General features: G+C 43.4%; 1 protein-coding gene across 2 annotated transcripts; it reads right to left on the reverse strand.

Annotated features, from left to right (window-relative positions):
• Positions 1-619: 619 nt before the first annotated feature.
• Positions 620-25,922, reverse strand: SEPHS1 (selenophosphate synthetase 1). Of its 2 annotated transcripts, none has more exons than XM_055711692.1 (9): positions 25,778-25,922; positions 22,533-22,794; positions 19,234-19,337; positions 14,427-14,534; positions 13,366-13,520; positions 12,463-12,553; positions 9,042-9,141; positions 7,270-7,482; positions 620-1,951 (listed from the first exon to the last, which is right to left on the reverse strand). In XM_055711692.1, exons 2-9 carry the CDS (start codon positions 22,723-22,725, stop codon positions 1,737-1,739), a joined length of 1,179 nt encoding a protein of 392 aa, XP_055567667.1. In that variant the 5' UTR covers positions 22,726-22,794; positions 25,778-25,922; the 3' UTR covers positions 620-1,736. The 2 variants fall into 2 exon arrangements, with proteins under 2 accessions (XP_055567667.1, XP_005439359.1); XM_005439302.4 differs by lacking the exon at positions 25,778-25,922 and adding an exon at positions 24,995-25,248.
• Between the last annotated feature and the right edge of the window lie 679 nt (positions 25,923-26,601).

The raw sequence follows: 26,601 nt of genomic DNA on the forward strand, positions 1-26,601 counted from the left end.
ATTTTTCACAGACGGAAGCCCTTGCTTGAAGAACAGCAATTCTTGCTGGTAGCAGTAACTATTATCCAAGGTTTTCTTCTTCCTGGTCAAGAAGCAAATTCCACAGTACTGGAAAAGCTTAGAAAGAGCCAGTTCAGCGAAGTGCACTCAGTCCCCTTCGTGGCACATCTCAGCGGAGCGGAGCCAGGCAGGGCAGGGAGCGGGGAGCCTGCTGCACTGGGGCAGCGCACCGTGCTGCTGCTCGAGCGGCGCCTTCCAGCACCCCTTCCACCTACCGGGCTGCTCCTGAAGCCCCGTCCAGCGTACAGCAGGCAGAGCCAGCAGGACTTGTGGAGGAAACAATTCCAAACCACTGCATACTTTGTGCTGATAAGTAAAATAAACAAAATGAAGCAGATAATATACTTGGAGATAACCTACTTGCTCTCAACTTTGACATGCAGGCGGAGATATTCTAGATTACCACTAGACATCACAGCTTGCAGAACTGATCAAAGGAGTAGTAACAACTATCAGTATAATTACGCTTGCAATAAAATAAAAACCCAAGGATTTCTCCACTTGCAAGTTTGTTGTTCAGCTAGGAATCAAAAAAGTTCATGCACTTCTACAAGAGCAATAAAAAAAATTAAATATTTATTTTGAGTAACAAGCTTAAATTCAAGCTGCAATGTTGGCAATGTAGATTTTAAACACAGATCACAAAAGCGTGCAGAAAAATGTATTTCATAAGAACAAAATAATACTAAGAATTATACTAAACAGCTGCTGATTTTAAAGAAACAAAAAAGGTTTGTAATCACTATACAAAATATAAAATGTATTAAACACTACCATCCACAGAACAGAGGTTTATTTTAGTTTGATTATATTTAAAAACTATTTGTGTAGTTATTTATATAGTGAATTGTAAATGAATATTATACAGTAACCTCCTTTTGGTCTGCAAAACCTTTGTTGCACTATAGCACATCCAATCACATTGCAAAAAAAAAAAAGAATTATTTTTCCTTACTATCAATAAAGAAAACAATCATTGATAATACAGTAAATATTGTCAGGTCTACAAATAATGAAATTAAAAATTACTCCTTCGACTCTGAAGCGCTCCCCATGCAAAGTCAGCACTTGCTCGTTTAAACAGAGTGCACTACCAAACAATGTCCAGGGTCGTAGATGCTCTCAGTAAGACTAAACCTCACCAAAAAAAAAAAAAAAGAAAAAAAAAGAAAAAAAAAAAAAGAAAAAAGATTGAATGTAATCATGCAACCCTCTTACTACTGGGTATACCCACTGTGTCACTTATCCGTTTATTGCCTTTCTGGAATATCACTCAAGGCATCGAAATTAGACTTATGATAAATATACATATAATGAAAGGACACAAACTGCTATTCGACACTACTACTGGTAATGTCTGTGCTACGTGAAAGCACCTTTAAAAAGAGCCTATGCGGCAAGAGATAAGTGTCTAAAGATTCAAAATGAATCAACAGTATTGGATAACAATATAATTCTCAACTCAGAAGCTGCCTCAAGATTAGGTGCATCTTCAGTTAATGTAACAGGAAAAAAAGGCAATGGATTTTATTTTATTAATTGTATCCACTCATAAACTGACCTAAGGCCACCAGATGTGCAGACACAACAAGTTTTCTTTTCTTTTTACAGTTCTTTAAATTGCAGGATGATAAAGGAATAGATCTATTTAAAAACAAACAGCTATTTCATTTATATTAAGAGGTGGCACCAGGCGTCGGGTTCACGTTCTGAGTGGCCACCTGTGGTGCAACTTCAATGATTCGCGGTTTGTCTATAATTCTGGCCGTGCGGTTGCCCTTCTCTACAATGCCGATAATCCACGCTTGGTGACCCTCGCCGTATTTTGGAGACTTGATTTCGGCACAGAAACGTGCTGCTTGCTCTCGTGGTAAACAGATGAGGAGGCCTCCTGCAATGAAAAAAAAATGCAGAGCGTTAAAATGTCCGATGGCAAAGCATTTCAAGCCTGATCTGCCAAATTCCTATTTAGACGTGTACTTGTTGACTTCAGTGGATTCTGTCGAACTCCCAGAGAAGACACGGGGGAAGTCAGAGCTCTTGCTTTACAGAAAGAAGTTTGTGCCCAAATTGAGTGTTTAGTGGGTATGTAAAGGAAGCCAAATACACACAAAAGACGTTGGCAAAAGGATGCCATACTGATGCCAACACATGGCATACTGAAACAACACCAGCATTGTAAACTTCCAACAGAGGACTGCAAAGTGCCTCTGCACAAAAACATTTTGGATACAGGTCATATTCAGATACCTGTAACTACATATTGGTAGCAGCTGATTCTGCAAGTAATTCCATTGCCCACAATGAAATCGTTCATCAAAGTAGGGGCTATTACCAGAGAATGCAAGAGGCAGAAGATTAAACATAGGCTTGATCCAGCGCTCCCTGTGACCGTCCTTCAGGCCCCTTTGAGAATTTTCTAATCTTTTTTAGCCTTTCCCCTAACATTTTTTCTCAGAGACAATTGAAAAATATTTCATTTACCAATGAATGCTTTTCAGAAGCAGCATAGTAACTAGTTAGCTAGCTCGCCATTCAGTTATTAAACCTAAGATCGCTTTCATTCTGAGAATCCCAAAGCACTGAAAAAGGTGACTTGGCAGGTGAATTTACTAGAATATGTTTCATTGTCAGCTCTGGCACAAAATTCTAGGAGGCTCTGAGCAAGTCATTTAATGTTTTGGTGCTACCCTTTCCTATATCCCTTACCTTTTCTACATTTATGCTATGTTATAACGTGTGAAGCACTGCAACACAGAGCAGCCAAGTCATCTGCAGATACTTAATTAAACCTCCAAGCCTTCATACTACCTACAGTTTGCGCAGCTCACATCTGCACATTGTGCTGTATCCTGACACACAGCAACCTCCTGTAAGGGATGTTAAAATATCACCTCCCATTGGAAAACGTTTGGACAACACAGTTAAGAATATATTCAGACAAACAGGAGTCTGGGCACACGCTGAGTCTTGCTTACTCTCAAAAGAGTTATTTGACCTAAAGACTTCTCGTCGGGGTGAAAAGCATCAGCCAGCAGCACAAGTCATGCCACTAGCTCCTGAGCCAACCCTGGTGGCAAAGGGCCACCTGCTGAGCCAGTCACCCTGGGCTCAGTGCCACCTCCTCCTCTGCGGCCCTTGCACAGCTTCTTAGCACCTTAGGCACCTTTATGTTTGCTTTTCCAATCAAATAGTCCTCTTGGTGGTGACTAAAGACGCTTTTATTTTAAGGCCATGAGGAAGAAGCAGATACTGAACATGAGGAATTATTCATAAGGGTATGTGGAAATGCAAAAGTTATTTTTTAGGTTCTATATGAAGCAAATGAGTGTGCCATCCAGGAAAACACCTCTCTCAGACATTTTGGAACATAACATCCAGGTACTTCCACCAAAAACAGCATACAAGCACCCCCCCACCCCGAAACCTGAAAGACAGCGTTTAAACTACTGCAGATGTAACAGACAAATCAACTGCAAAGGAATTATGTGCCATTCCCATGGAAATCTCTAAACGATCATTGTGGGAGATCATAAATCTCTAAATTTCTAATGAAGAGAAATCTTACATCATTGTGCAAACAAGTCAGGGAAGAGGTTTACAAGTGGTAGTGCACAGAACATGCTACCTAGCCAAAAGGGAGGAATACAGTGAAAAAGGAAATAAAGGACTGAGCTCAGGAATAATCTTCATTATCTTTTCCCCACACACTCTCTTTTTACAGTTCTGTGTCACTTGTACACACACCTTGTTAACATTCTTTGACCAGGTCAGAAAATATGTACAACCCCCCTATTTCCAATCAAAAATCACTTCCCACCTGCTCGCTGGATCCCAAACTTGGATCAATAACCTTAATAAAGGCTATGGGCTACTCTCAGTCAGTTGCGGGATACCTGTATGCAGGGATTATAATTATTTCTCTGCTAGACTGACCAGTCTCTTTAACCCTTTGGGTAAGTCCTTAAGGTTTCCCACTATGCATTCTAGCCTGGTCTATGTTGCTGGTGCTCCCAGCTGCTGGTTTTTGTCCCACGGACAACTACAAGAAGCTTCACCTGTGCAAGGTCACAACCATTGGGAGTTTAAGCTGTTGCAATGTGCCTGTGGAAAATGAAAGCAGCAGTGCCAGTCTGCACTGAAGCAAGTGGTGTACCAAGTTTTTGAGGTCTGCGTCAGTCACGGCTGAAGGCAAAGCAAAGCCTGAATGAATCATGGCAGTTTGAGGGTTTGCTGCTTCTTTTGGGGGTTCAAAGGATGCAGATACTTGGTGTCTGTCCTGGCTTACTTTTTTAAAAATGAAAGTGTTTTTTGGTAAGAAGTTTTGAACTTTGCTGGTTTTAACAGTCATATTGCAAGCAGGGAAGTGGACACAGAAGACTTCAAAAGCAGACTAGACAAAGCTTTGCAATTAAGAGCAGAGATAACAGACAGTTCATGAATCAGAACCAAGTGGCCTTGCTCCTGCTAATGGCTTTCTCCCACAATGACTAACAAAAGGATGAGATCATAGCCTTGCCTCTTGTCAGGCACTAACACAGGCCTTCCTTTCTACCCATCTGCCCATTTCCACAAAATCTGCACAAACACTGAATAGTTGAGGTACCTCTGCTACACTAACAAAGCTGGCTGACATCAGTCAATAGTTTCAAAAGTTATTTAGAAGAGGACTAGTGAAAATACTCTATGGGATATTCATGCATGTGTGTAACCCTGTAACTTATTTCTGCAAGTAGCCAGTCTAACAAACAGAATTCTTTTGAAACTAACTGCCTGACTGCAGCTTTAACTACTTACCAAAGTGTTACCTAAAAGAGCGTAAAAATCCCGTAAAACTGCAATTTTAAGAAAATAGACCATAAACAAGAGTGCCTGGAAGATGGAACAGATGACATAATAGATCTTTCCAACACTAACTTCTGTCAACAGGTGCCCAGCAAATGCTCACTGGAAAAAACCACAACAGTCTTAAAATCCATTCAAATCGTTTTTCAGTAAAATTCTCATTGCCTGCCCACTCTGCTGAAAAACATCTGTTCGCAAATGAAGAAGCTACAGACACGAGCATTTCTGGAAGTTTAAGCCAGCAGAGAAAGGGCGGATCTGCATTACTGTATGAACAGCCCTGAGCAGCCCCTACAAAAGGCATCCTCACAACTGGATACACAGGCGCAGCAAGGGACGCTTCCCTTCACATAAATCAACCCCAGGACATGAAGCGTGCAAACAGCCTGGGTCTGAATGCTAACGAGCCATCCCAGCACACCATGCCCAAACTAATACACACTGCTGCAATGTGTCAGGCAATCCAGCGTAAGCCTAAAGCCTACGGGACTGCAGTTATATAGCTTTCCGACCAGAGCTATTCCATCCACGTGGCTATGGATCTTTCTAATACTTGGCAGATGCTGCCCTGTAGTAAATCCCTATAGCCACCTCTAATGCGAGAAATGCAACACTGTGATGAAATCAAATATACGTGTTTTGAGGCACTCAGTTCACAAATAACCAGACTATGTCTTGCTGTTTTTTCCATCATCAATGTTGAAACACAAGCTGTTCAGTATTTCAAAGACACTTCTTGCTCCCAGTCCCAGAAGAGGTTCTTAAGTCGACTGTTTTCCACTTCCAAGTACTCTCATGGCAGCGCACACATCCACGGAGTTTTACATTCCTTCAGTGAAAAAGACAGAACTGGATATCCCCAGGGTGCAGGATGGGCAGCTCTGAAGAGCCCAGTGCTCAGTTTGCAGCTAAGTCATTCCCACAGCAACTGCTATACAAACCTCTGCCGCAGCCACTCACCTGAAAGAGCATCTTGCACTTCCAGCTCTGTGTCCACACTATTTTTTGGAGTCTTTGGAACCAATAACAGATGCTACGAGCACTCTGGTTACGTGGCTCCTGGGTAGCAAGAATCTGTCTGGTGCTCCCAACCTTAGTGACACAGCTTGCCTAACTGCCACCAGATATTTCTGGTCTCTGCTGACTGACGCTGGATTTGAACTCCTGAAAGGGTTCATGTCCCATATCCTGTTACACATCATACAGTCTCTGTAGGACAGAGTGTCTGTTTAAACACAGATGGCTAAAGAACAATTCAGCAGATCATGGTTAAGTTGTATATTCACTAGGGGAAAAGTTTATGGCTCTCACTGTGATGCTTCTTTCCAGATCTTCGGACTGTTTTGCTGCAAGGGGCCCCCTCTGTTCTGAACTGAAGCGAACTTGGATAATACTTTTGGAGAGCAGGAAGAGGGTGGGGAAATGAGATACGAGAAAAGACAGATTTGTTGCTACATCTTCTCCATTTCCCAAAGAGAAAGAAAAATCAGATTAAAGAAGAAAACCAAAATGGAACAGGACAGAAGATTCAAGGGGAAAATGAAATACAGAGGCTTCCAGCAGAAGGCAGTGATCCCACTAGTCAGCAAAGTGACTTACACTTAGTAATAAGGCAACTTCAAAAACATCAGAAGTTTTATCATCTGATGACTGTTTAAATGTTTTTCCACAGCCCAGTTCTCAGTACACATCTGCTGCACTCATTGCCACCTCAAGTGGCAGCTTTACTTAATAGAAAACTCAAGAAACTAATGGGTCAGAGACCAACACCCCCACCCTCCCACCCCCAGCTTTTTTTTTTTTGCTGCTAGTCAGATTTGATACATGTAAGGAAGAAAAATCAGTATTCTTGGATGTCTGTGTGCTGCAGACAGAGAAGGCCTCAGTTGCCAAGACTAGCCCGTTCAGCACTAAACTCACACATATTCGTAACGAGAAACAAAACACAACTCATTTGACTGGCAAACCTACTGCAGGTGGCTTTACCTTTGAGAAAACTGTGTCAGCTGTGCTGGGATTTTCAGATATTCACTGTTCTGGAGTTAACAGCTAAGAGAGAAAGAGGTTTCAAAAGAACTGAGAATCAGCACTAACTTCTAACTGCAAAATGTTCTAGATATAGCAAGGGTTTCTATTATAGTGTTTCATAAAGAAGTAGAAGGCATTCAGAACAGGATGGTGGTTTGGAAGTTAAGCTGAAGAAGTTAATTGTGAACAGTTGTGTGGGTAATGCTCATTAGCTTGGCTATATGCCAAACCAACTGTGATTTTGAATGCAAAGCACATGATTTGTACATCTGAAATGTTACTAAATTCTAATGTGGAGGTGTAGTGAAGCAAGAGGGTGGTACAAGTGTCACCTACCTGAAGTCTCCGGACAAGTCCCATGCATGAGGCCAAACATATTGCCACAAGCCTTACTGACAGCAGCCATCTTGGCAAGAACAGGAAGGTTATGAATAACAAAGGACACCTCGTTTCGCTGCTGCTTGGCAAGGTTTTGTGCATGCCCCAGGATTCCAAATCCTGTGATGTCTGTAGCTGCATGTGCATTGAAAGTGTGCATGAGTCCAGCAGCTACAAGACAGGGAGGGGGAAAGAAAACATAAATCAGAAAAAAAGATTGTCATGAAAAGCAATGCTTCCACAATATTGTGCACAGTCCGAACGAAGCTGCATACCTTCAATTCGAATCAGGTTGGGTTACTATTAAATTATTAAAATAATAATACTAAAAAAATCATACTTGAAGGAAACTGGAATTCACCAATACTGCATGTAACGCTTAAAAAAATTCAACTTTTACTTAAGGTATTAAACCATGCTGAAAATCCAGCACTGAAGTTAGACTTATGAGCACACTCTACTAGACATGTGCTACTAATTTATATTGGCAGTCTAAGAAACAGAGGTTTGCTCCAGATTCAAGCTTCCCAAAGCTGAGGGCCAAAGAGGTTCTGAGCTCAGCGCTGCTTCATTGAGGGCAAGGACCAGACTCACGCTGGGTCAGTTTTCTTACATCTCTTCCCCTGCCACTCCATAAAACCACCACATCAGAACTGGAGATCTGGACTCTTAAAAGTTTTAAGAGCTTAAGAACAAAGCCTGCAGGTTGTGGGGGAAGGGCCCCAGCCTCCCCACCTAGGCATTCATTAAATTCTTGGGCATTTGCAACTGGAGAGCCCTGGGTGGGAGAAGGACACCTCTGCACGCAGGATAATAGTTCCATTTAAGAATATTTAAATGTTGTTAAAGGTGCTTGAGAAGACTGAGTGGAGAAAACAAAACCAAGAACTATTTGCCCTTCTTTGGTGCTTCCCAATACATGAACAGGACCAGAGTTCCTTTCCATAAGACAATCCTGGTAATTTATTTTTCCTGGAAGACTTTGAGAAAGAAAGAAAAACCAGTGGGATGATATAACAAATACCACATGAAAACTGAATAAAAGGAAGAAGAGATATTTAACTATCCCTGTTCCTTCAGCTGAGAAGTAAGGAAATGCCTAATTCAACTCTGCTTCTCCAAAGACATTTTTAACAAAGAAGGGAAATCCTGGACTAGAATTTTTAAAGGTAAAAGCAGAACCTTACCTCTACCAAAATCAAAAGAAAAAACCCAAACAAAATCCACCACAAAAACAGGAAAAAAAAAAAAACAGGAAAGAAAACGTGCTAAATACTCCAACACTTTGGGAAGCACATAATGTGACAAAATTAAAAAATAAGAATTTAAATTGAAGTGTACAAAATTGAAGAGCTTTTCCTTTTGTATTCTATTTTGAATTTTTTAAACATTACAGTCAGGCCCTCACAAGTTCTCCAGGCACAGAAGATAACGAACAAATCATATATTTCCCTTTAAAACATGCTCTAACTCACTGGGATGCTACTTGCAGCATTCACATGAGTCATAATCATCTCCAGCAGCATTTGTGTTTTGCTGTATAATTAAAAGAGGGCGTTTGATTTGAATTTGCTTGCTTCACAAACGCTGAACAGCAGGAAGACAGGGCAGAAGGAAGGGATAAAGTGGCTGTGTCACATTTCCCCATGAGAGTGAAATTAAATTAAGTATGGAATTGGAAAAACCCACAACCTCCCTTCCGTTCCCCCAACACATGCCTCCCTTCTTACCTGTTCTGTTCAGTCGTGCCATATTCATCATCGCTTCCTGGTATGCTAGTTCTACATCTTCTTGCGTTACCACTAGTTTGATTTTATTCCACTTTTCTGGCTAATGGATGAAATAAAGATGATTCTTTCAGATTTGTAGCTGTATATTTTAAAAGCACATCCCTACCACTTTAAAAAAATTGTTCATCCAAAACATACTTTTTTTTTTCCTTCTTACACTCCATTAGAGGGGCAAAAGGTTCAGCAGTCAGAGGTGCGTGCCTTGCTCTGCTGCACCTAAGTGAAATTCATTGAAAGATCTATTAGGCACCAAGCACCTCAAATCTTGCTTTCAGTAGCAGAGCAGAGTGGAATAACCTACCCCAGGGCAAAGAACTCTTTCAGAGGCAACTCTCTGGCTTGAACTCTGCAGCCAAATGAAAACAACTTTGTTGCTGGATGTTGAGATTTGTAATCTCTGCCTTCTTGATTTTTTAAGAGAAAATTCTTGATTTCACATCTGGACACTGATCAAGAAAGGCCACTGATATCCAGAAGCCCTGACCTTAGGAATGTATACTAAGGCAGGATGTAATCACTATAGTGAATTGAGATTAAGGCAGTTTCACAAGCTTCCTTTACAGTTTAATACCAGCATCTCCTTCCACCCATTCTCCACTGTCTTGTATGAACTCATGCCTCCATCACATTCCAAGCAACACTTTTCATCCCAAAAGGGTCTCGGAACAATTTAGGAAATGGTACCTTTATAAAGGGCAATTGTTTCATTCAAAGCTGAAGTAATTCCAGATCCAGAACAAAACAAAGCAACCATTTAAGTGTTAAAAGCAACACTACAAACTGGTTTAATTTTCTCCTTTTTTACAATGGAAATAAAATTACAAAGAACTGAGAGTAAACCAAAACAGGGTTTTTGAAGCCACAATGGCTACACTGCCATTTCATACAATAAATGCATGGAAAAAACTTCTTGCTAAAGCAATGGTGCAAAAACTGCTAAGAGTTGGCGTATGTTGCTACACTGGGGAAGGATCTTGTCAAAGAGGCTCTTACCCTTAACAAATGAGTGCTGACTTCAAGGGGTGTATCAGAGAATCCAGAAATGGCAAGAAGGGGAAAAGACTGGTCAGCCCAAACAATTTGTTAAAGAGCAAAGAAGTGTAACAGTAAGACCAGAGCTTCTGAAATTAGGAACTCGGTCTGATCAATTAAATAAGAAAAGCATATTTATTTACATAAATGAGACACCAAGTGAAAAAAAAATTAAGCTATTACAGAGGTGACAGAATAGTGATTATTCTTACTCCAGGTATGATTGAAAAACCTGAGCAGTCATTCTGCCTTAGTTTTCAAAAAAACAGTTCTGAGGCCGATGATGGGATGGAAACTGGTCAGATGATGGGAATGGAGATCACAAATGAAGTGGAAGCAGAATTCAAGGCTGAGGCTAGAAGAGCCACAAACACAGGCAAGATAGAAATTAGATGTAAATTCCTCTCCACTATAGCAATCAGATACTGGAGTTAGTAAACAGGAAACAAAGGCAGAAAAGTTCACAAAAATCCCCAAACAACTTTTAAAAAGCAAGCTTAAATTTCCAAATGGGAAGGGTCTGTAGACAACAGCAAGGGCTAGAAAACCCTTTCTGAAGGGCCACATGACAGCAACCCTTTTCACGCCTTTCAGCTGAAAGAGGAAAAGGCAAAGGGTTGCCAGTTACCAGCTGCAGACCAGCCTACAGTCCACATCATCAGCCTGGCAGCCAAAGCCACAGCAAACAGCTCCATCACGCCCCAGCACATCCCTGACCTGGTCCTCGGTGGGGCCCAGCTCCCTGCAGGCTCTTCCTCTGCACCCTATGGCAGCTGCCGCCAGCAACACAGCTGGGGCTTGGCAGCAACAATGTTGGCAGCAATCAAGCGAGGAGCACAAATTTGGCCTCTGTTTCAATCTTCCTTTCAACTTGCCACCAAGAACTCCTTCACTACTGCTCTGTGTAAATACTGCAGCTTTTAGGTTGGTTGTTTGGGGTTTTTTTTCCACATTTGTGTTGCAGACACATATCCCTACATTTCAGTTTTCCTTTCTTCCCTATGCATAAACTTGCCATACTATGTACCTTCTCCCACATACTTTTAAACACAAAGTCAAACTCCCTACCAAAATTTGATCTATGGTGGATTTGTGATGGGTACAAAGCTAAAGAAAAGGCAGCACAGCCACTCAGAAATTTTCCTACTGCAATCAAAGATATATGCTGTTTACATGTAATAGGAGGATCGATTTCCTTGCTGTCTTCATTTTTCAGACCAGAAAGTGTTTCTGGCTGACAGTCAAGAAAATTAGAAGTACTTGAAATATGTGGAAATTCAGACTATCCTTAATTTGCAAGTCTGTCAGTACAATAACAGATAAGTAAGATTATGGCCAGAAAACATACTATAAAATTGGTGTCTTGTTGTTTCACTTCATTTTCATATCAAGATTATCTGAGGCCCTGATCCTTATATCTGATTGGAAAACACAGGATTCTGCAGAGGTCAAAACTGCTAGGCCAGACCCTACAAAGAAGGAGAAAAATATCTTTTTCTTGTTGCTCACACTTCAGACTCCAATGATGGTTTAAGCTGGTTCTCTCCCACTTTTGCTAACACAAGCTGTGTAATTAGAATTCATCTATCTGACAATGTAGTGGCCAACAGCCAAAACAAAGTAGATTCCAGCTCACTCCTCTGCCAGTCTATTGGCTCAGTAGTCCCAAAAGCAAAAACGATGCATCATTTTAAAGTGTAAACTGAGCAGTTACAATTCTGAAGACACATACTGGGAGCCAGACAACATAAGCAGATGCCAATTTTGCAGTCACTTTTCAGTTCAGTAGTTACATTTTTGCCTGAAGTAACAGATGGAAGTATGTCTACATAGATAATGCTGCTAGAAATATTCTTATTGAATGCACAGGGTAATAAATGTGAAACGTAGATGTATTTCCATGTACACAAGCAGAAAGCCCATGAACACAGACAGCAATCTTGGCCTAACTGCCATCAATAAGCTTTTGCCAATTACTTTGGCAGGTGGAGTAGGCCATAATTTTACCCAGGGTGCTAGTCCGTTGTTCCGTTAGTAAACAATTTTGTTTATTACAGCAATGCCCAGGAACTAACTAAGAATATGATGTGATTAAGATGGGCTTGCTAAGCACAAAATAGCAAACTGTCTCGATTTGAAAATGTTTTGCACATAAGCCAGCAAGGCTGAGACACCAAGGAGGAAGGAGGAAAGAGAGGTGGTAGATCACTCCCAGTTGAGCCCTCAGCATACTTATTACAGTGCTGAACTTTGTCATTTTGAGGGAATGAGGAAAGTTACCTTTAACTCACCCCCCTCTTTCCTATTTCTTTTTCTGCAGTGTACTCACAATATCTAGCCACTGGTGGACAGCTACAGCCACTTGTGTTCCCAAGGGTTTAGTTAATACAAGCACATCTCCTGGCACTGCATTGTCTGGCCTGAAAACAAAGAATTCATATATTAATTACATAGTGAGATTCACACACATTATTAGGAATAAGCGCTGACAATTACATTTTCACAGACCAGTGTATCTTGCACAGTTAAAAAACTGACTAATTCCAGAATCACCCTTTGGGATTCATTGCCATGGGATATTATTGAGCAAAATGCTGCAAACTTATTTAAAAGTGCTAATTCCTTCTTTCTTGGAATAGAACAATGCTTGCAGCCAGACACACACAAATTTACATCTTTTCTTTCAATTTACTGAAGACGTAAGATAGGATAGGGGAAAAAAATGACTTTTGTAACTCAGGGCATAAGATAACAACCATCACTAGGATCATGAACAAATTCATTGGTATAGTGAACATGCCACAGTGGGACATTCAAAATTAGCTACTGTTAAATGGACAGAATGCTGTAAAGGCAGCAATTCTGTAGTTCTCCACAGCCATTAATAAGATAATTGGAAGATGGTTTAAAAATGTATGTATCAATGACAGAAATTTATGTCCAAAACCAGTCTTCAATACCTGTAAAGTAAAGGTTAGAAGCTTAAGTCTCCTATCAAAAGGAGACTAGGATCAAAATATACTGGGGGGATGGTGAGAAGTAAAAGGACATCCTGTTTAAAAAAGCAAATATGTACAAAAGAGATGTGGCATCTGTTGAGTGCTATGGACAAATGCAAGCAGGAGAGGGTACTGCTTTATTCATAAGGAGACAGATCACAATACTGTATTTAAAGGATTTTTACTGTATCCCTTCAGACCAGTGCCTTTGATTGTTTAGCGATTTAACTTACATTATAAATTCATTAGGCTGACAGACTGTCGTGGCCACTCCTCCTAAAACAATCCAGGGATTTAACACTGTTTGGCCACCAGTAACAGATGTTCCTGCCTCTTCTGCTGCATCTTTGAAACCCTGGATAATTAGAGGCATCACTTTGTCTCTTTCCTAGAGATCAAAACAGAAGTCAGAGTTCCATACATGGCAGCGCTAGTCATTTCAAGACCAGTCCAGGGCTTTAACCACTCAAGGCAAATACCCTCATGGCAAACAGTTCATGACAGAAAAGCCACACTTAGGAAGAAGAAGAGGTTAGCCTCCTGAAAATTGCATGTTATCCCATACAGCATAGCTGTCCCATGGTTTTACAGCCCTGTGTAGAAGAGGTGAAGAAACACTCTTCAAAATGTTGTATAAAAGTAGAGAAATTGAGTTCTGGAAACTCAGAACAACTATCTTGCTGTTGTAATCAGGTACAGCCACAGCAATGCAGTGCAATAAGGCAAAGTTAAATCATTTGGCCTCTACTAACCAGCAAAGTCTCAACCTACTTCCTTCTAAGAACAAACATCCCTTTTTTGCTAGAGCAAAACAAAACCACATGCTAGTCACTTCCACAAAAGCGACAAGAGAAAAATAATAAAGGGAAAAAGAAAAAAAAACATAAAAGGAAAAAAGGAAAAGCAATTATTTCAGTTTCTTCTTCAGAGAGATGTTAAAAAGCTGGCAGAAGCAGACCAGAAGCATCTATCCAGAATGATACATGAACTGGTAATCAAATGCTGCCTTGGATCACTATTGTCGTGAAGTGACAGAAGCAGGGACCCCATTTTGGTGGGGATGAAAGGCAATAGCAGCAGAAGACCACCATGCCACAGAAAATTGAACTATTAGCAAGAGACCTCAGAATGTTTATGAGGCAAGACTCATACTATGAACTGAGACACTCAATAAAACCATCTCTTCTTTAAAAGCATTCAAATTTTGAGGAGACAATGCACTACAGGTAAATACATTCTAAGCATATTTAGCTGTTTGAGTCTTCCTTAAAAAGAAAGTACAAAAAAATCTTACCCTATCTGTCATTTTATTGCTGATTCCAAGGAGCATCAACATGTTGTCACATTCTGTGACCCCCATGGCATAAAGGTCACTTAGGACATTGGCACATGCTATCCGTCCCTGAAAAAGAAAGACAAAATTTGCAGGACTGTTCGTAAATGTTCAAACAAACACCTGCCACAAACAAAACTTTCAGCATGAGTTTGTACACTTGAGACAGTTGCTTATTCCACAGGCTCCTGCATTAGGAAATCTAGCCAAAGATGTGGTATAATCCATTCCATGCAACCTGTCCATCTAGAAGTGCAGGTATCTCCTCCCTTTTACAGGTAAGGAGATGATTCATCCCATTGTTCTTTGTCAACATACTCTCTCACGACTATATAGGAATCCCACCTGAGTTCAGACTGGATGCCTAATTTGAGAGGCTGAAGTTAAGCTCGACAAAGTCTATCTTTGATAGCAACCTGTTTACTTCATCTGATATGTTCCTATTAACTTTATTCCATCATAAAACTACACACTGATGAAGATGACTATCGTATGTAACTCACAACTGCTAGGAAGCTAATCCAGAACGCATATGTTGCTGTACCCCTTCTGCATGGCAATACATAGGAGACAGGGAACTTGATGAGCAAGTTCTTAAGAAAGTACCCTTCTTCCCGGAGGACACAGTTGTGCTGCCAGCAACACGGCCACACTGGGGTGCTTTTTCTGTCAGGTTGTCAATAAGAAGCTGTCTGCAGAAGACAGCATGCACAGGAGATTAAGGAGCTCAGGGCTCCCAGAAGCTGGCCTTGTCACCGCTTAGGAGCACGCACAAGTACCGAGGGGAGATGTCTGTCCCCTGCCACTTCTAAGTGAGGGAGATGCATCTACTCCGTCACTTGTTCAAGTCAGGAGATAAAGCTGAATTTTGCTACAGCACATACATTTTTATTAATTTCTGCATGTGTGAGCATGTCTACTAACAATAATTTGTCCAAAAGACAAAACTGGCCATCTGCTGAAGATTCGTCTAAGAAGTCGTGAAGCTGACAGCACTGAGAAGGCATCACTTGGGTCACATGAGCTTAGCTACTCTCATTTTACTAAATTAATGGTGCCGAGTCAGGGCTTGTTGAGGTGTGGCCCCAGCACAGTTAAGACATCAAGTTTCCTGATGAAGATGCAGAACTTTCTGATATAGGAGCGCCCTAAGGGACAGCAAGATCATTTTAAAATAAAGGACAAATTATGTCGTGTTACTCTGGAAAACTCCACACATTTTATTAAAATTGATTTAGATTTACAGCTGTAGAACTGTAACCAACATCTGGTTTTAAGATTTTAAATCTGTGCTTTTCATAAAGTTCAGAGGCAACACCACCATGACAAAAACAACAACATGCTTATTTGACACAATTTGGACTACGGAAAGATGCTTCAGCTGGAAGACAAATTGTGGGGGGATCTAAACATGTTTCCACCATCTCTAAAACCTTACAGTGTAATCACACATCCAGGATTTTTGCAAAAAATTAGTATTTTCAGGCAGTTAAGCTCACTTGCTGATGACATGAAATAACATCTCCAAATAGCAATTAAATATAATCCAGTTTTTCATAAATTCAAGAGCTTCCAGTAGCATCAGAGGAATCCCTTATACTTAGAACTGGAACGTTTTAATCATTTAAATCTTAAACTATTAAGAGAAGAGTGAGGTGTGTACTGCATAGTTTGATGGAAATTGGCCATTAAATTTCTAGATGTTTAAGAACAGTAAAGCCTGCCATCTCCGTTTCCTGGAAGGGAACTATCAAACCCTTCTCCACTATCTTCAGTATTTACCAAGCAAACTTCTGGTTTATGCCCTCTTAGAAATGACAAATTTTTAAAACCCCACCGACAACAGTTCTCTATTTTAGCAGTCAGCAGTCAGTCTAACACTCCTTTTGCTAACTGGCAAAACCACTATGGAAACAAATTCAGGGAGTACAAGTCTCAAGTAGCAGAGGGAACAACACACGGCTTGCAAACACCAAAAAACACAACAGGATTCACAAGCAGGTCAGCCTAGCTGCGTCCTGCCTGCTACCTGACTGCTTGCTTAGAGACCCTGAAACACAAGTACCTCTACATGTAATACTAAGAACTACTTATAAGGGCAAAGGACGAAGTATCAGACACCCATCCCCAGCCTTGAGTGAAGGTTCTTAAAAGAGCACCAAAAAGATTCCCAGAATGGAGGGGGAAGGAAGTCCGCTCTCAAACCAGCCAGTTTCTTCCTGCTCCTGTACTCAAAAAGGTGTCTCCACAGGGCCACAACAGAGGCCAGTACCAGTCCTGTGACCAGTGGCTTGACACTTATTATGAAAACTATTTTCAACTGCTTGTAACTTCTCGAATATCAAACCATTTAGGCTGAAAAGTCCTATGCTGGATACAGACTTTACTGGTGTACATCCTGGGGATACTTTGCACAACATGGATTGAGTGTTTTCAATAACATGGCCAAAGAGAAGGGGAAAGGGAAAAAGGAGGAAGACTTTTTTTGCATATAATTGCAGAACTTTGTTTTAAAATAGGCAGTGACACAGTCAGAGAAAGCTGTTTTCTGAAACAGAAATCTGAGTTTCAGCTGAGTTCACATGCAGTTTTGCTCTCCTCAGCTGTTTTCTAATCCCTTCTGTCACAGCACCCAGCTTGGAGTCATTTGCACTTTTGGCTTTACCTGCTCGCTTCCTCTGCCCCCTACTAGGACAAGAGATCAGAAAAGGTGCTGCACATAGACACTGTGCACAAAGAAAGGAAGAGACTAAATTAGGGAACACCTGCTCAAAACCAAACTAGAATTGACTAGGTAAGGAGACAGAGCAGAAGAGCAAGAAGCAGCGTAGACTACATGTGAGTGATAACGAGATCAGAGTCGTAACAACAGACACGGGTCAAGGGGCATCTAGACTAAAAATGGAAAGAAGCAGCTGGAGAAACAGGGCAGCAGCAGCCTATCTTGAACAGAGGAGTCCAGAGCACACTCATTTATACATAGCCTGGACACAAACTCAGAATTCCTGAGTCTCACCATTCCTCTGCTCTTACCAACTGCCCATAAACCCCAAGGCAAATTGTATTTGACTGTCCTCCACCCAACGTCGGTCCACGCAAGGAAATGGCAATCTGCATTGCCCCCAGGCATTCTAGTCCCCCAGAAAGAATCTGAGCAGAGGGTCCAGCAGCTCCAATCCTGCACTGCAGGTATCAGCAAGAAGGCTTGTGACAGAACCCCTGTTCTTAGCTTTTAAGAAGAAAGATAAATCTGTAAGCAGGTTAGAAAGTGGCAAGCCACCACACTGCAATAAATGTTGACAACAATGGGAAGCGAGGGACCTGAGAGTTAGAAAATATCAAAGCTACAGCTGCTGGTGCCTGTGGATCACAGGACAGACTGTAACTATGATGCAACCACTAAAGCTGGCCTAAGACCAAATTTACATTCCACTCCTACCACACTGGCCTAAACCTCATCTGGGCACAGGCTCATCTATCCACTCCCGCGGTATCTCAAACTCTTTGTATCTCCAAATAAAAAAACAACCCTCCCCCTTCACCACAGCCTTCTCGTTTGGTCCCTCACTTGTTTTTGTTACAGGGTGAGAAAAGGGAGTTTCTCAGCTGATTAACTTGGACACCCATCTCCAACATTTTTTTTTCCCCCTCTGGTCCTTGATGAGTTCCCACATGATATTAAAGCAAGCCACTTGAGTCAAATTTCTCAGGAGAGCTTAACAACTCTGTACTGCAGAGGCCAGCCTGAGATCTTAGCTGCTCAGTTTGCAGAGAGAGCGCTCTTCTGGAACAGAAATCAAAGGAGCTAGGTTTGCATATGAGCACAACACCTGGTCAAGCATGTTAAAAAAAAAAAAATCCGTCCCAATCTCAAACTGCATGTCCAAAAACCTACCCAACAGGTCTCACAGAATAAACAGCGAACCAAGAGCAGCAAATAAACAGCAGTAAAAGCATGCCTTGAAGCAAAGGAGTCACACTCAAATCACAGGGAACATGAATTCCAGCATTTCTTAACTTTCATTTAGCAAACATCTCCTACAGAACTTCTCACAGCTTTATGAAGTCCTTTTTTTAAAGTTCATTTGTTTCCCCATGACCTTCTGTTCAAGTCAATACTGATCACCACCACATAACACCACAGAGGAATCTCTACCAAGATGGACTAAGTGAAACTGGGACACAAAATGAACTGAAGTCAAAGTGCACAGAACTTCCAACAAGCCATTTCAACTTAACTATCCGCAAGCAGAAAGGCAGTACAACGGGAAAACTGGTGTTCACAAAGCACTCCGAAGCTGCCAGGTGCTACTGCCAACTACTGTCATTTAGGCATTTCCAGTCCTAACATGTTACCTGGTTATTTCAGAACCTCAAAAAAGGCCAATTACTGTGCAGTTCTGCTCATAACTGGAGTTTACTGTCTGCTGCTTCACAGGCAACTCTTTTTCTCCGCCTTTTGAGTTTTTTAAGCCAAATCCCACAGAACAACAGATGGAGGGAGGGAAATTTGAATTAAAGGTGGCAGTTCTCCCAGCTTTCACCTATAGAAAGCAGCACTGCAGCATTCCTGGCCAACATGGAAAAGATTACGGGATGAAACTATGTCTCTCCTTCTTCACATCTACTCAGGAAAGACTCTGAACGCAGGTAATCAAACAATTAGCACTGCACATCTAGAAGAAAGTCAAAATTGCCATCAGATTGGTAAGTGAAAAGTACAAATCAAATCAGCAATATAGCTAACAATTAAGTTTAGCCAACTTACCATCATATAAGGATCATCCACAATAGGATAAATATAATCTGTCGTCTGGACCAACGACAAACCTCCATGCCTTAATGGAATAACGCAAGTGTCCATCCCAATTCCTGCACAGACAAGAAATTCATCAGTGAGGTGAGTAACTTTGCCCTTATTTATCTGATGCTCTTAACAAAAGAACTTAAAAAAAAAATATCCATAAAATAAACACTGCCTAAACAGACACAGCAAATTCCTTCTGTAGAGAAAGCACATTGACAAACAAGAGGAAAACTGAGCAAAGAATGAAAACTCCTGACTGGAACAGAAGTGTAAACAGCTGAAAGCGAGAACTAAACTACGATGTTTTACATTTTTTTGCAGCATAATAATAGTGCATTAAGAACATCTGTGCTTGTATGTATGTACATTTAAAGTTACGAGGAACTTGGTAAACTGATACTGCCAAAAGCAAATAGGTTTCCCTGTCACTCCAATCTCAAAAAACCATAATGTCAGTTTTAAAAGGACATAGCCTCTCATAAAGGGCATTTCCTCACTTCAGGAGGAACAAAAGGAACGACATAAATCACAGCCTAGGCCTTCGGTCAAAAATGATTCATGCACTTGGAGCTTTTGCAACTGTGTTAACCTCACCTTACTTCTGTGAGGTTGAAAGGCGGCAAGACAAACTGCTAGACAGGGAAATTCCTCCGAGAAAACCACACCATCAAATGCAGCCTCTTCTCTGACGGTGGATATTTCAAGCAGAACAAGTAATATTAAAACCACCCAGCATTTGCTGCGATGCAGAGCCTGCACAAAAGCTGCAGGTGCCAAATCACAACACGTTAGGCTGAGCTGAGGTCCCTGTTGATATCCTTGTGCCCTGTAGCAATGGCAGGTAGCTTACCTCCTTCCTGCACTGGCAGCAAGCTGCCTAGAATTACTTTGCATGCCTCGCAGGGCAAGAGTCTTCAAACTGCCAGTTTTCAGAGAGCAGATGCCACACAGTAACCTTTCCTCATGTATTACTGAAACACACTACCTGGCAAGAGCTACAAGCCAGTATTTGGCAGTGTCCTGTACAGGCATGGAGCAAGCTGCTGTCATCCAAGGTCCTACTGCAGACACAGAGCAGAAAGCCTGCCAGACAGCAGGTACATAGGTGGAGAGCATACTGCCTCTCCTGCCTATGGAGGCAGAAGATCCTGCCTCAGGAGAGAAGGCATGCTGGCAGAGGCTCATAACTGTATTTAAGGTTGCTCATCCTCTGAAGAAGCTACCAAGCTGCTATGCATGATGTCCAGTGTCTCCAGAGACGTGCACACAAGCAGTTACAGAGAAGTGTCTCATGTAGAGGAGCTGTTTTGCCCTCGGTTCACCCACTCGTGCCATAATGCTGCAAGACTGATTTCACTTGTGCCATTTTCCACAACTTCTGCGCAAGTGCTGCTTGACAGACAAGCCAAGGGGCCACAATGGTCCTTCTGAGACTACGTTTCTGTTGTACCAAAAAAGGATTGGCTAAATAAGTGAAACTGTTCAGAGAGGTGACTGAAAACAGTGATTTCAAGGTCCACAACAGCTCTGAGAACTAGTATCAAACTTGCAGTTTCTTACTCACAGACATATTTAAGATTGCTTTGGGTAACAGCACTTGCAGAACTAAAAAGGAGTGGGCTTGAGCCTGCTATGGCCAATTTCCCTCTTGCCTGCATCTCAAGAGCATGGTGCATGTGCACAGGCTGTAGTTACCTGTCTATAACTTCTAAGCACAAGGCATCGGAGGCAAATCACACCAAACTTACCTGAAGACACATTTGTTAAAGGGATATTCACCAGAAAAGCATATTTTTGAGAGATCTGAACTCTCCACCTTCTAACAGGTTACCTGCTACATAGTATCATACCTACCTATCGATGGCATTAGTCTATTTTTTTACCTTTTCATGTAGCTGGAGAAGAAAAAAAAAATCTTATTAGCAGTTCCATTACTGTTTAGAGCTTCTAACTTTGTAAGAGGACAAAAAACCCCAACAGCTATATTATTAGATCTAAACCAAACCATTACTGATTTTAGTAATTTGCCAAATTGAAATGCCGTTGTGCACAACTTATTTAATTTAGGAAAAAACCTCCACATAAATAGCAATTTGGGCATAAAAGAAGCTGGAAGTGTCCTTCATCAGGGAATATTAAATTATAGTGTCACCCCAGCTCCACACACAATTGCTGCTTAGATATTTCATACAAAGATCACCATTGTTTAAGCAAGAACACGGGTTCCCTACTAATCCCTCACCAAATTCAATCTCTACCAGAATAATGGGTTGCAACCTGTTAGCCCGCTAACAGACAATTAGCAATGTTAAAATAATTTTAAATAAGGTCATTGGACACTAAATTGATAATTAAATAACTTCAGAATAAATGCTACATTGATTTTCCTACACTGAGGAAAAAAATTCATTCTGCACTGCAAAGCAGAGATTGAATATGCAGGGCTGAGTAAATAGACAAACAGAATTAAGACTGTCATTAAACACATTATCTACATTAATTTATCTATATCAATATTAGGTACAGTAGCTGGTATCAAAATACCTACATTTGCCCTGTTCCCCATGTAGGTGGCTTGTGCAGGTTGTTTTCCCTTATTGCTTGCATCATTGTGCAAATACCAAAGAGAAAGTAAAGTTGGCAAGAACAGAGGTCTTGGAAAGACAGCCTTTCCCAGGCAGCTTCTACAGGTGAGCAAAACAGTTAGTGGGGAACAACGAAAGGACTGAAAGGAAAAACGACAGACTGAAAGGAAAAAGCTCCCTGTAGCTTTAGCAAGAAAGTTTTTCTCTTGCTCACTTTCTCTGACCCAGAACAGAGGGGAGGGGAGGGAGAAGGGAACTTCACCTGTGAGTCACCTAGTTGCACAAAATTCACTGCATTCATGCATACATTTCTAAAGGCAATGTATTAATATGAAAGTCCAGAAATTAACTGATACGACTTCAGTTTGCAAAGCATCTACTGGGGAAAGGGAGTAGGAGACTAGCGCATAAGCATATGCCTGTCACAACAGCCATTCCTGAACATTTTTTCTTTGTAGTTGAGCACACTGCAGGATGTTAAATAATTAAAATAATATTCTTGTATCCCAGATGCCAACAAACGACAACACAAGATTAATTCTTTGGATTTCTGGATGCTATACCTGCACTATATAACATACAATTTTCAAACTGATTAAGCAGACTGCAAATGAGATCGTGTCACTAGGCAGACCCAACAGAAAGACAACACGTGTCCAGAGAACAACTGCTTACCCAGCCTGGGCATAACTGCCCCCAGGAACTGTTCATCTTCCTGAAAATGGTTTTCTTGTAGCGATTCGAGCAGTTTCTGTAAGACATCCTGTGGCACTTTGCAGCCTGTGCCTTTCAGTTCAGTGAATCGGGTCAGACGGAAGCTCTTGTCCAGTTCATAACTTTCGGGGTTAAATGACTCCCGAACAGACATGGTTCTCTTGCACACACTGCTGGCCTTTCCCACCCCAGAGCAATGGTATTAGTTTCTCTGCTGATCAGTCTAATTTAATTAACAAAAAAAAAAAAACAACAAACACACACAAAAAACAAACCATTAGAAATTCCTAGGACCTGCAAGACAACAGGTTTTCCACATGGAGCAAGTCAAAAAAGAAAGCAAGTGCTCAGTTTCATCATTCACTTGTTAAGACAGATGGGCACACCTCACACAACTCAATTCTCTAAGACTACAAAGGAATGACTCCTCTTCCTACCTTCCAACATTTAAAACTATAACTGTCAGGCGTATCAGAGTGAATTTCTTTTCCACATATGCTGCATACGTTTTTCATTAAAAAAAAGAATCTAACACACTTATCAACCTCATTTAACACAGAGGTAATGAAAGAAATAATAGCTCCCAGAGCACAGAGGCTGATTTCTAAAAGGCAGCCCGGGCCCTGATCCTGCAACACACTCAGCAGAGACATCTGTTTATACTCAGCTCAGTGCAGGGTCATAATTTCAGCCATTAACATATTAATCTCAAAAATAAGATGCTTTTCAAATAATGGCACTGCTTCAGTTCTGATGTAAGAAGCTGAAACTCCATAATACACCTGTTCTCCTTCGGGGAAAACACAATCCTGGTGTTCTGTTAGTACAGGTAACAGAAGAACAAAGAGACCTATTAAAGCAGACTGGTTTACCTACAAACATGCCAGTTTACCTTTCAGTATGTTCCCAGACACAAAAACATTGAAAAGTTTCTTGCCTCTTGAGCCCTTCTTTAGTCAACTAACGATACTGAGAATACAGAGAATTGTCCATTCAAATAGTAATGTAAAAAGCCACTGATGCAACTCATTTAATAAAATTCTTAACAATGCACGTCTAATTTTAGAACGTTTTTCCACTCTGACTCACATACACCACACTCCAAAACTAACAAGAGGCCTAACTGAGACACTGACTTCTAAACAGGAACGGCTGTGATAAAATGCAATTCATCTTTCTCAGCTAAGTTTTCAGGAATTACTAAAAACAACCTGTCTGCTGGAGTTTCTTAGAAAGCAAGGATCCTGCCTAACAACAAGAACAACGGTTCAGCAGCATTGCAGACAAAATGTGATACTGATGGTCTTGTCCTTACGAGGTTAGGCTGAAAAGCAAAGAAACTCGTGCAAGTGACTGGTATCCGCCAAGTTCGACGGTGCTAAACGTAAGACAGACGTAAATCTACTGACTGTGCAACTGACCTCCCCTATAGAGCAGTTATTAACAAGTACAGCTGCTCCATAAACTTTGAAGTCTACTAATTTATTGAATATGCTTTGTAGGAATTGAAGTTTTAAGCTCCCTGAGAACTTCTGATGTGGAGCCCAACTCCCCTAAATAGTGCTTTCCCTCCTTCTCTGGGAGGCGTGGCACTTAGTTAAAACAAATCTTCCAAAGCCCAGGCTTGGGCAGTAATCCAAACTCTAGTTACAAGGACGTGTCTTGGATGAGCAATGAATTCAGTTCGTAGCTGTTGTCTTCCAGTGTGAGACACTAAACACTTGCAATAAAAAAAAAAAAAAAAAGAAAAAAAATCTGGAAAACAACCTGTCAACAGAAATAGGAGACAAAAGCTTTTCAAGGAGGGAGATTTATTTTTCTTCATTCTTTTTTAACACTTCATTCTCATTAATACTAGAAATTTATAAAAAGCAGCTTGCCCCACAAGGGAAACATTTTCCCTCATCTAACTTGTAACTCCAAAATGCGCAGCACCCCCTACCTACTCACATAGGAAAGGATTCAGAGGCCACAGCCTACCAGGAACTTTTTGCAGCCTCGAGGACTGTAAAGACATAGTAAATCACGCTTCCCCAGTTTGAAAACCGATCTCGAGACGGAACAAGACGATTTTATTTAAAAGAAAACCCCCACCGCGCAAGAGAACGCGGTAACTTGTTAACGAAGGTCCGGCTGAAGCTGCATGCAACTATGTATTTCGCAGACTGCCAAGAGAGCAACCTTCCTCGCAAGACCAAGTTTCTTGTGACTTGTGGCAGTCCAAGGCAGGCATGCAACTGGAGCGCTGGGCACCCCTCCCCGGCAGGAGAAAACACCTCGTAACCCAGATGTTCCTTGCCTTAAAAGAACGGCATAATAAATATTAAAAACGAAAGCTTAACCCTTGCCTCCCTAAAGAGCGGAGAGGGGAGAGCGCAGGAGCAAAGGGGAGAAGCGAGGCAGAGCCGGAGGCGAGTACCTACCCCAACCAGACCCCAGAGCAGCCGCCAGCAAGCCCCCCGCCCGCCGCCGGCAGGGCCGGCAGCCGCTGCAGCCCGCTGCCCGCGGGGCGCGGCCATGGCTCCAGGACACCTTAAATTCCCGGCCGCTGCCTTCCGGGCGAGCCAGGGCCTTCGCCGCTGGTCTTTGTGCGGCCGGGGAGGCGGCGGGAGGAAGCTGCCGGGCCGGCTGCCGGCGGGGAGGCGCGGCGCACGCAGCCGCCCCCGGCTCTCGCTGCAGACCCGGGGGGCGGCCGGGGCGGGCGCCCCCCCCGCGCGCTCAGGTAAGCTGCCAGCCGGGGCGGGGTTAACCCCCCGCCGGCGGGAGGGACGGGGGGGGGGCGGCACCGAGGGCGCCAGCGAGCGAGCGCGCGCGCGGGGCGGCCGGTGGGACCGTTGGGCGCGCGCGTCCCCCCCGCCCGCCGCCGCCGCCGCTCCGTGAGAGGGAGGGAAAAAAAAAAAAAAAAATGTCGGCGGGCGAAAAATTTAACCCGTCCGTTGCCGGCGCTGGATTTTTTTAAAGCGGTCGCGGCGCGGCGAGGCGCACCCCCCCCACCTTCCCCCGCCCTTCCCCCGGGGCCGGGCTGAAGGAGGGCGGCGGGGCCCGGGGCCAGGCGGGCAGCCCGCGCCCCGGCGGTGCGGCACTGCGCCGCCCCCCGCGCTCGGCCCGGCGTAACGGCGGAGGCGAATTCCCCTTTAAATCTCCCCGCCTTGCACCCCCACCCCCCCCCTCCTCCTCCTCCCTCCCTCCTCAGGTCTCCCTCTTACCGGCTCGCCTCCTCGCCCTCCGCCTCCTCCCGCGAACGGGACTCCCAGCCCAGTCCCACAATGCACCGGGCGCGCCGGGCTCTCTCAGCGCCGCCTGAATAGAAATGCCGCCGCCGCGGCAGCCGCCGGGCACGGGGGGGTTAAACCTCCCCCCCCACCCCCCCCGGCGCCGCGCTCCCCGCCCCCTCCCTCCCGCCGGCCTCGCGCGCAGCGCTCTGCCCCCTTCCCGCCCCGTCCCCCCCGTCCCCCCGCGCGTTCCCGCGCACCGGCGGCGCGCGCCCTGTTGCCGCGCGACTTGTTGCAAGCCCGTGCGCGCGTGGGCTGCGCGGGGCGGGCTGCGTTGCACGCGCACACGCACACCCCCGCCCGCCGCGCTCCGGGCCGGGGGAGCCCGCACGCCACTCGCGGGGGGCAGCCCTGCACGGCACGGCACGGTGGGACCCACGTAAAGCCCGCCCCGGCGCTGCCGGGGGGCTGCAAGGGCCGCACCGCGGGGGGGCGGGGGGCGCGGGGGCGGTGTTGCAGCGGGGTTAAGCGCAGCCAGCGCCGTGAGGGAGAGGGTGGGTTTGCTCCCCCGAGCCTTCCTCGCAGCCGCCCGGCGGGATGCTCCGCAGGTGTGCGGTGTCAGCTCCCGGCGCGCACACCCCCACACCCCCCCACACCCATTTTAACTTTTTTTCTCTGCACCGTGCAAGTCTCCCCGGAACGCACCGCTCCGGGGTCTTTGCACCAGGGACCTGTTGGGTTGCGGAGCATTCCCGGCTGGGGAGCGTTCCGAGGGGAAAATGTAGCCGGAGTGGAGGAGACCCAGCGCTCTTTGCAGC

Source organism: Falco cherrug, chromosome 5, assembly GCF_023634085.1.
Source record: "Falco cherrug isolate bFalChe1 chromosome 5, bFalChe1.pri, whole genome shotgun sequence".
Lineage (NCBI taxonomy): Eukaryota > Metazoa > Chordata > Aves > Falconiformes > Falconidae > Falco > Falco cherrug.

Excerpts from the sequence above, each read along its gene's own strand:
- SEPHS1 (XM_055711692.1), bottom strand. The coding sequence starts at position 22,725 with ATGTCTGTTCGGGAGTCATTTAACCCCGAAAGTTATGAACTGGACAAG. Across the intron at positions 19,338-22,532 it reads GGCAGTTATGCCCAGGCTGG|GAATTGGGATGGACACTTGC; the intron begins GTAAGCAGTTGT and ends TTGTCTGTGCAG. Across the intron at positions 13,521-14,426 it reads GCAATAAAATGACAGATAGG|GAAAGAGACAAAGTGATGCC; the intron begins GTAAGATTTTTT and ends TTTGATCTCTAG.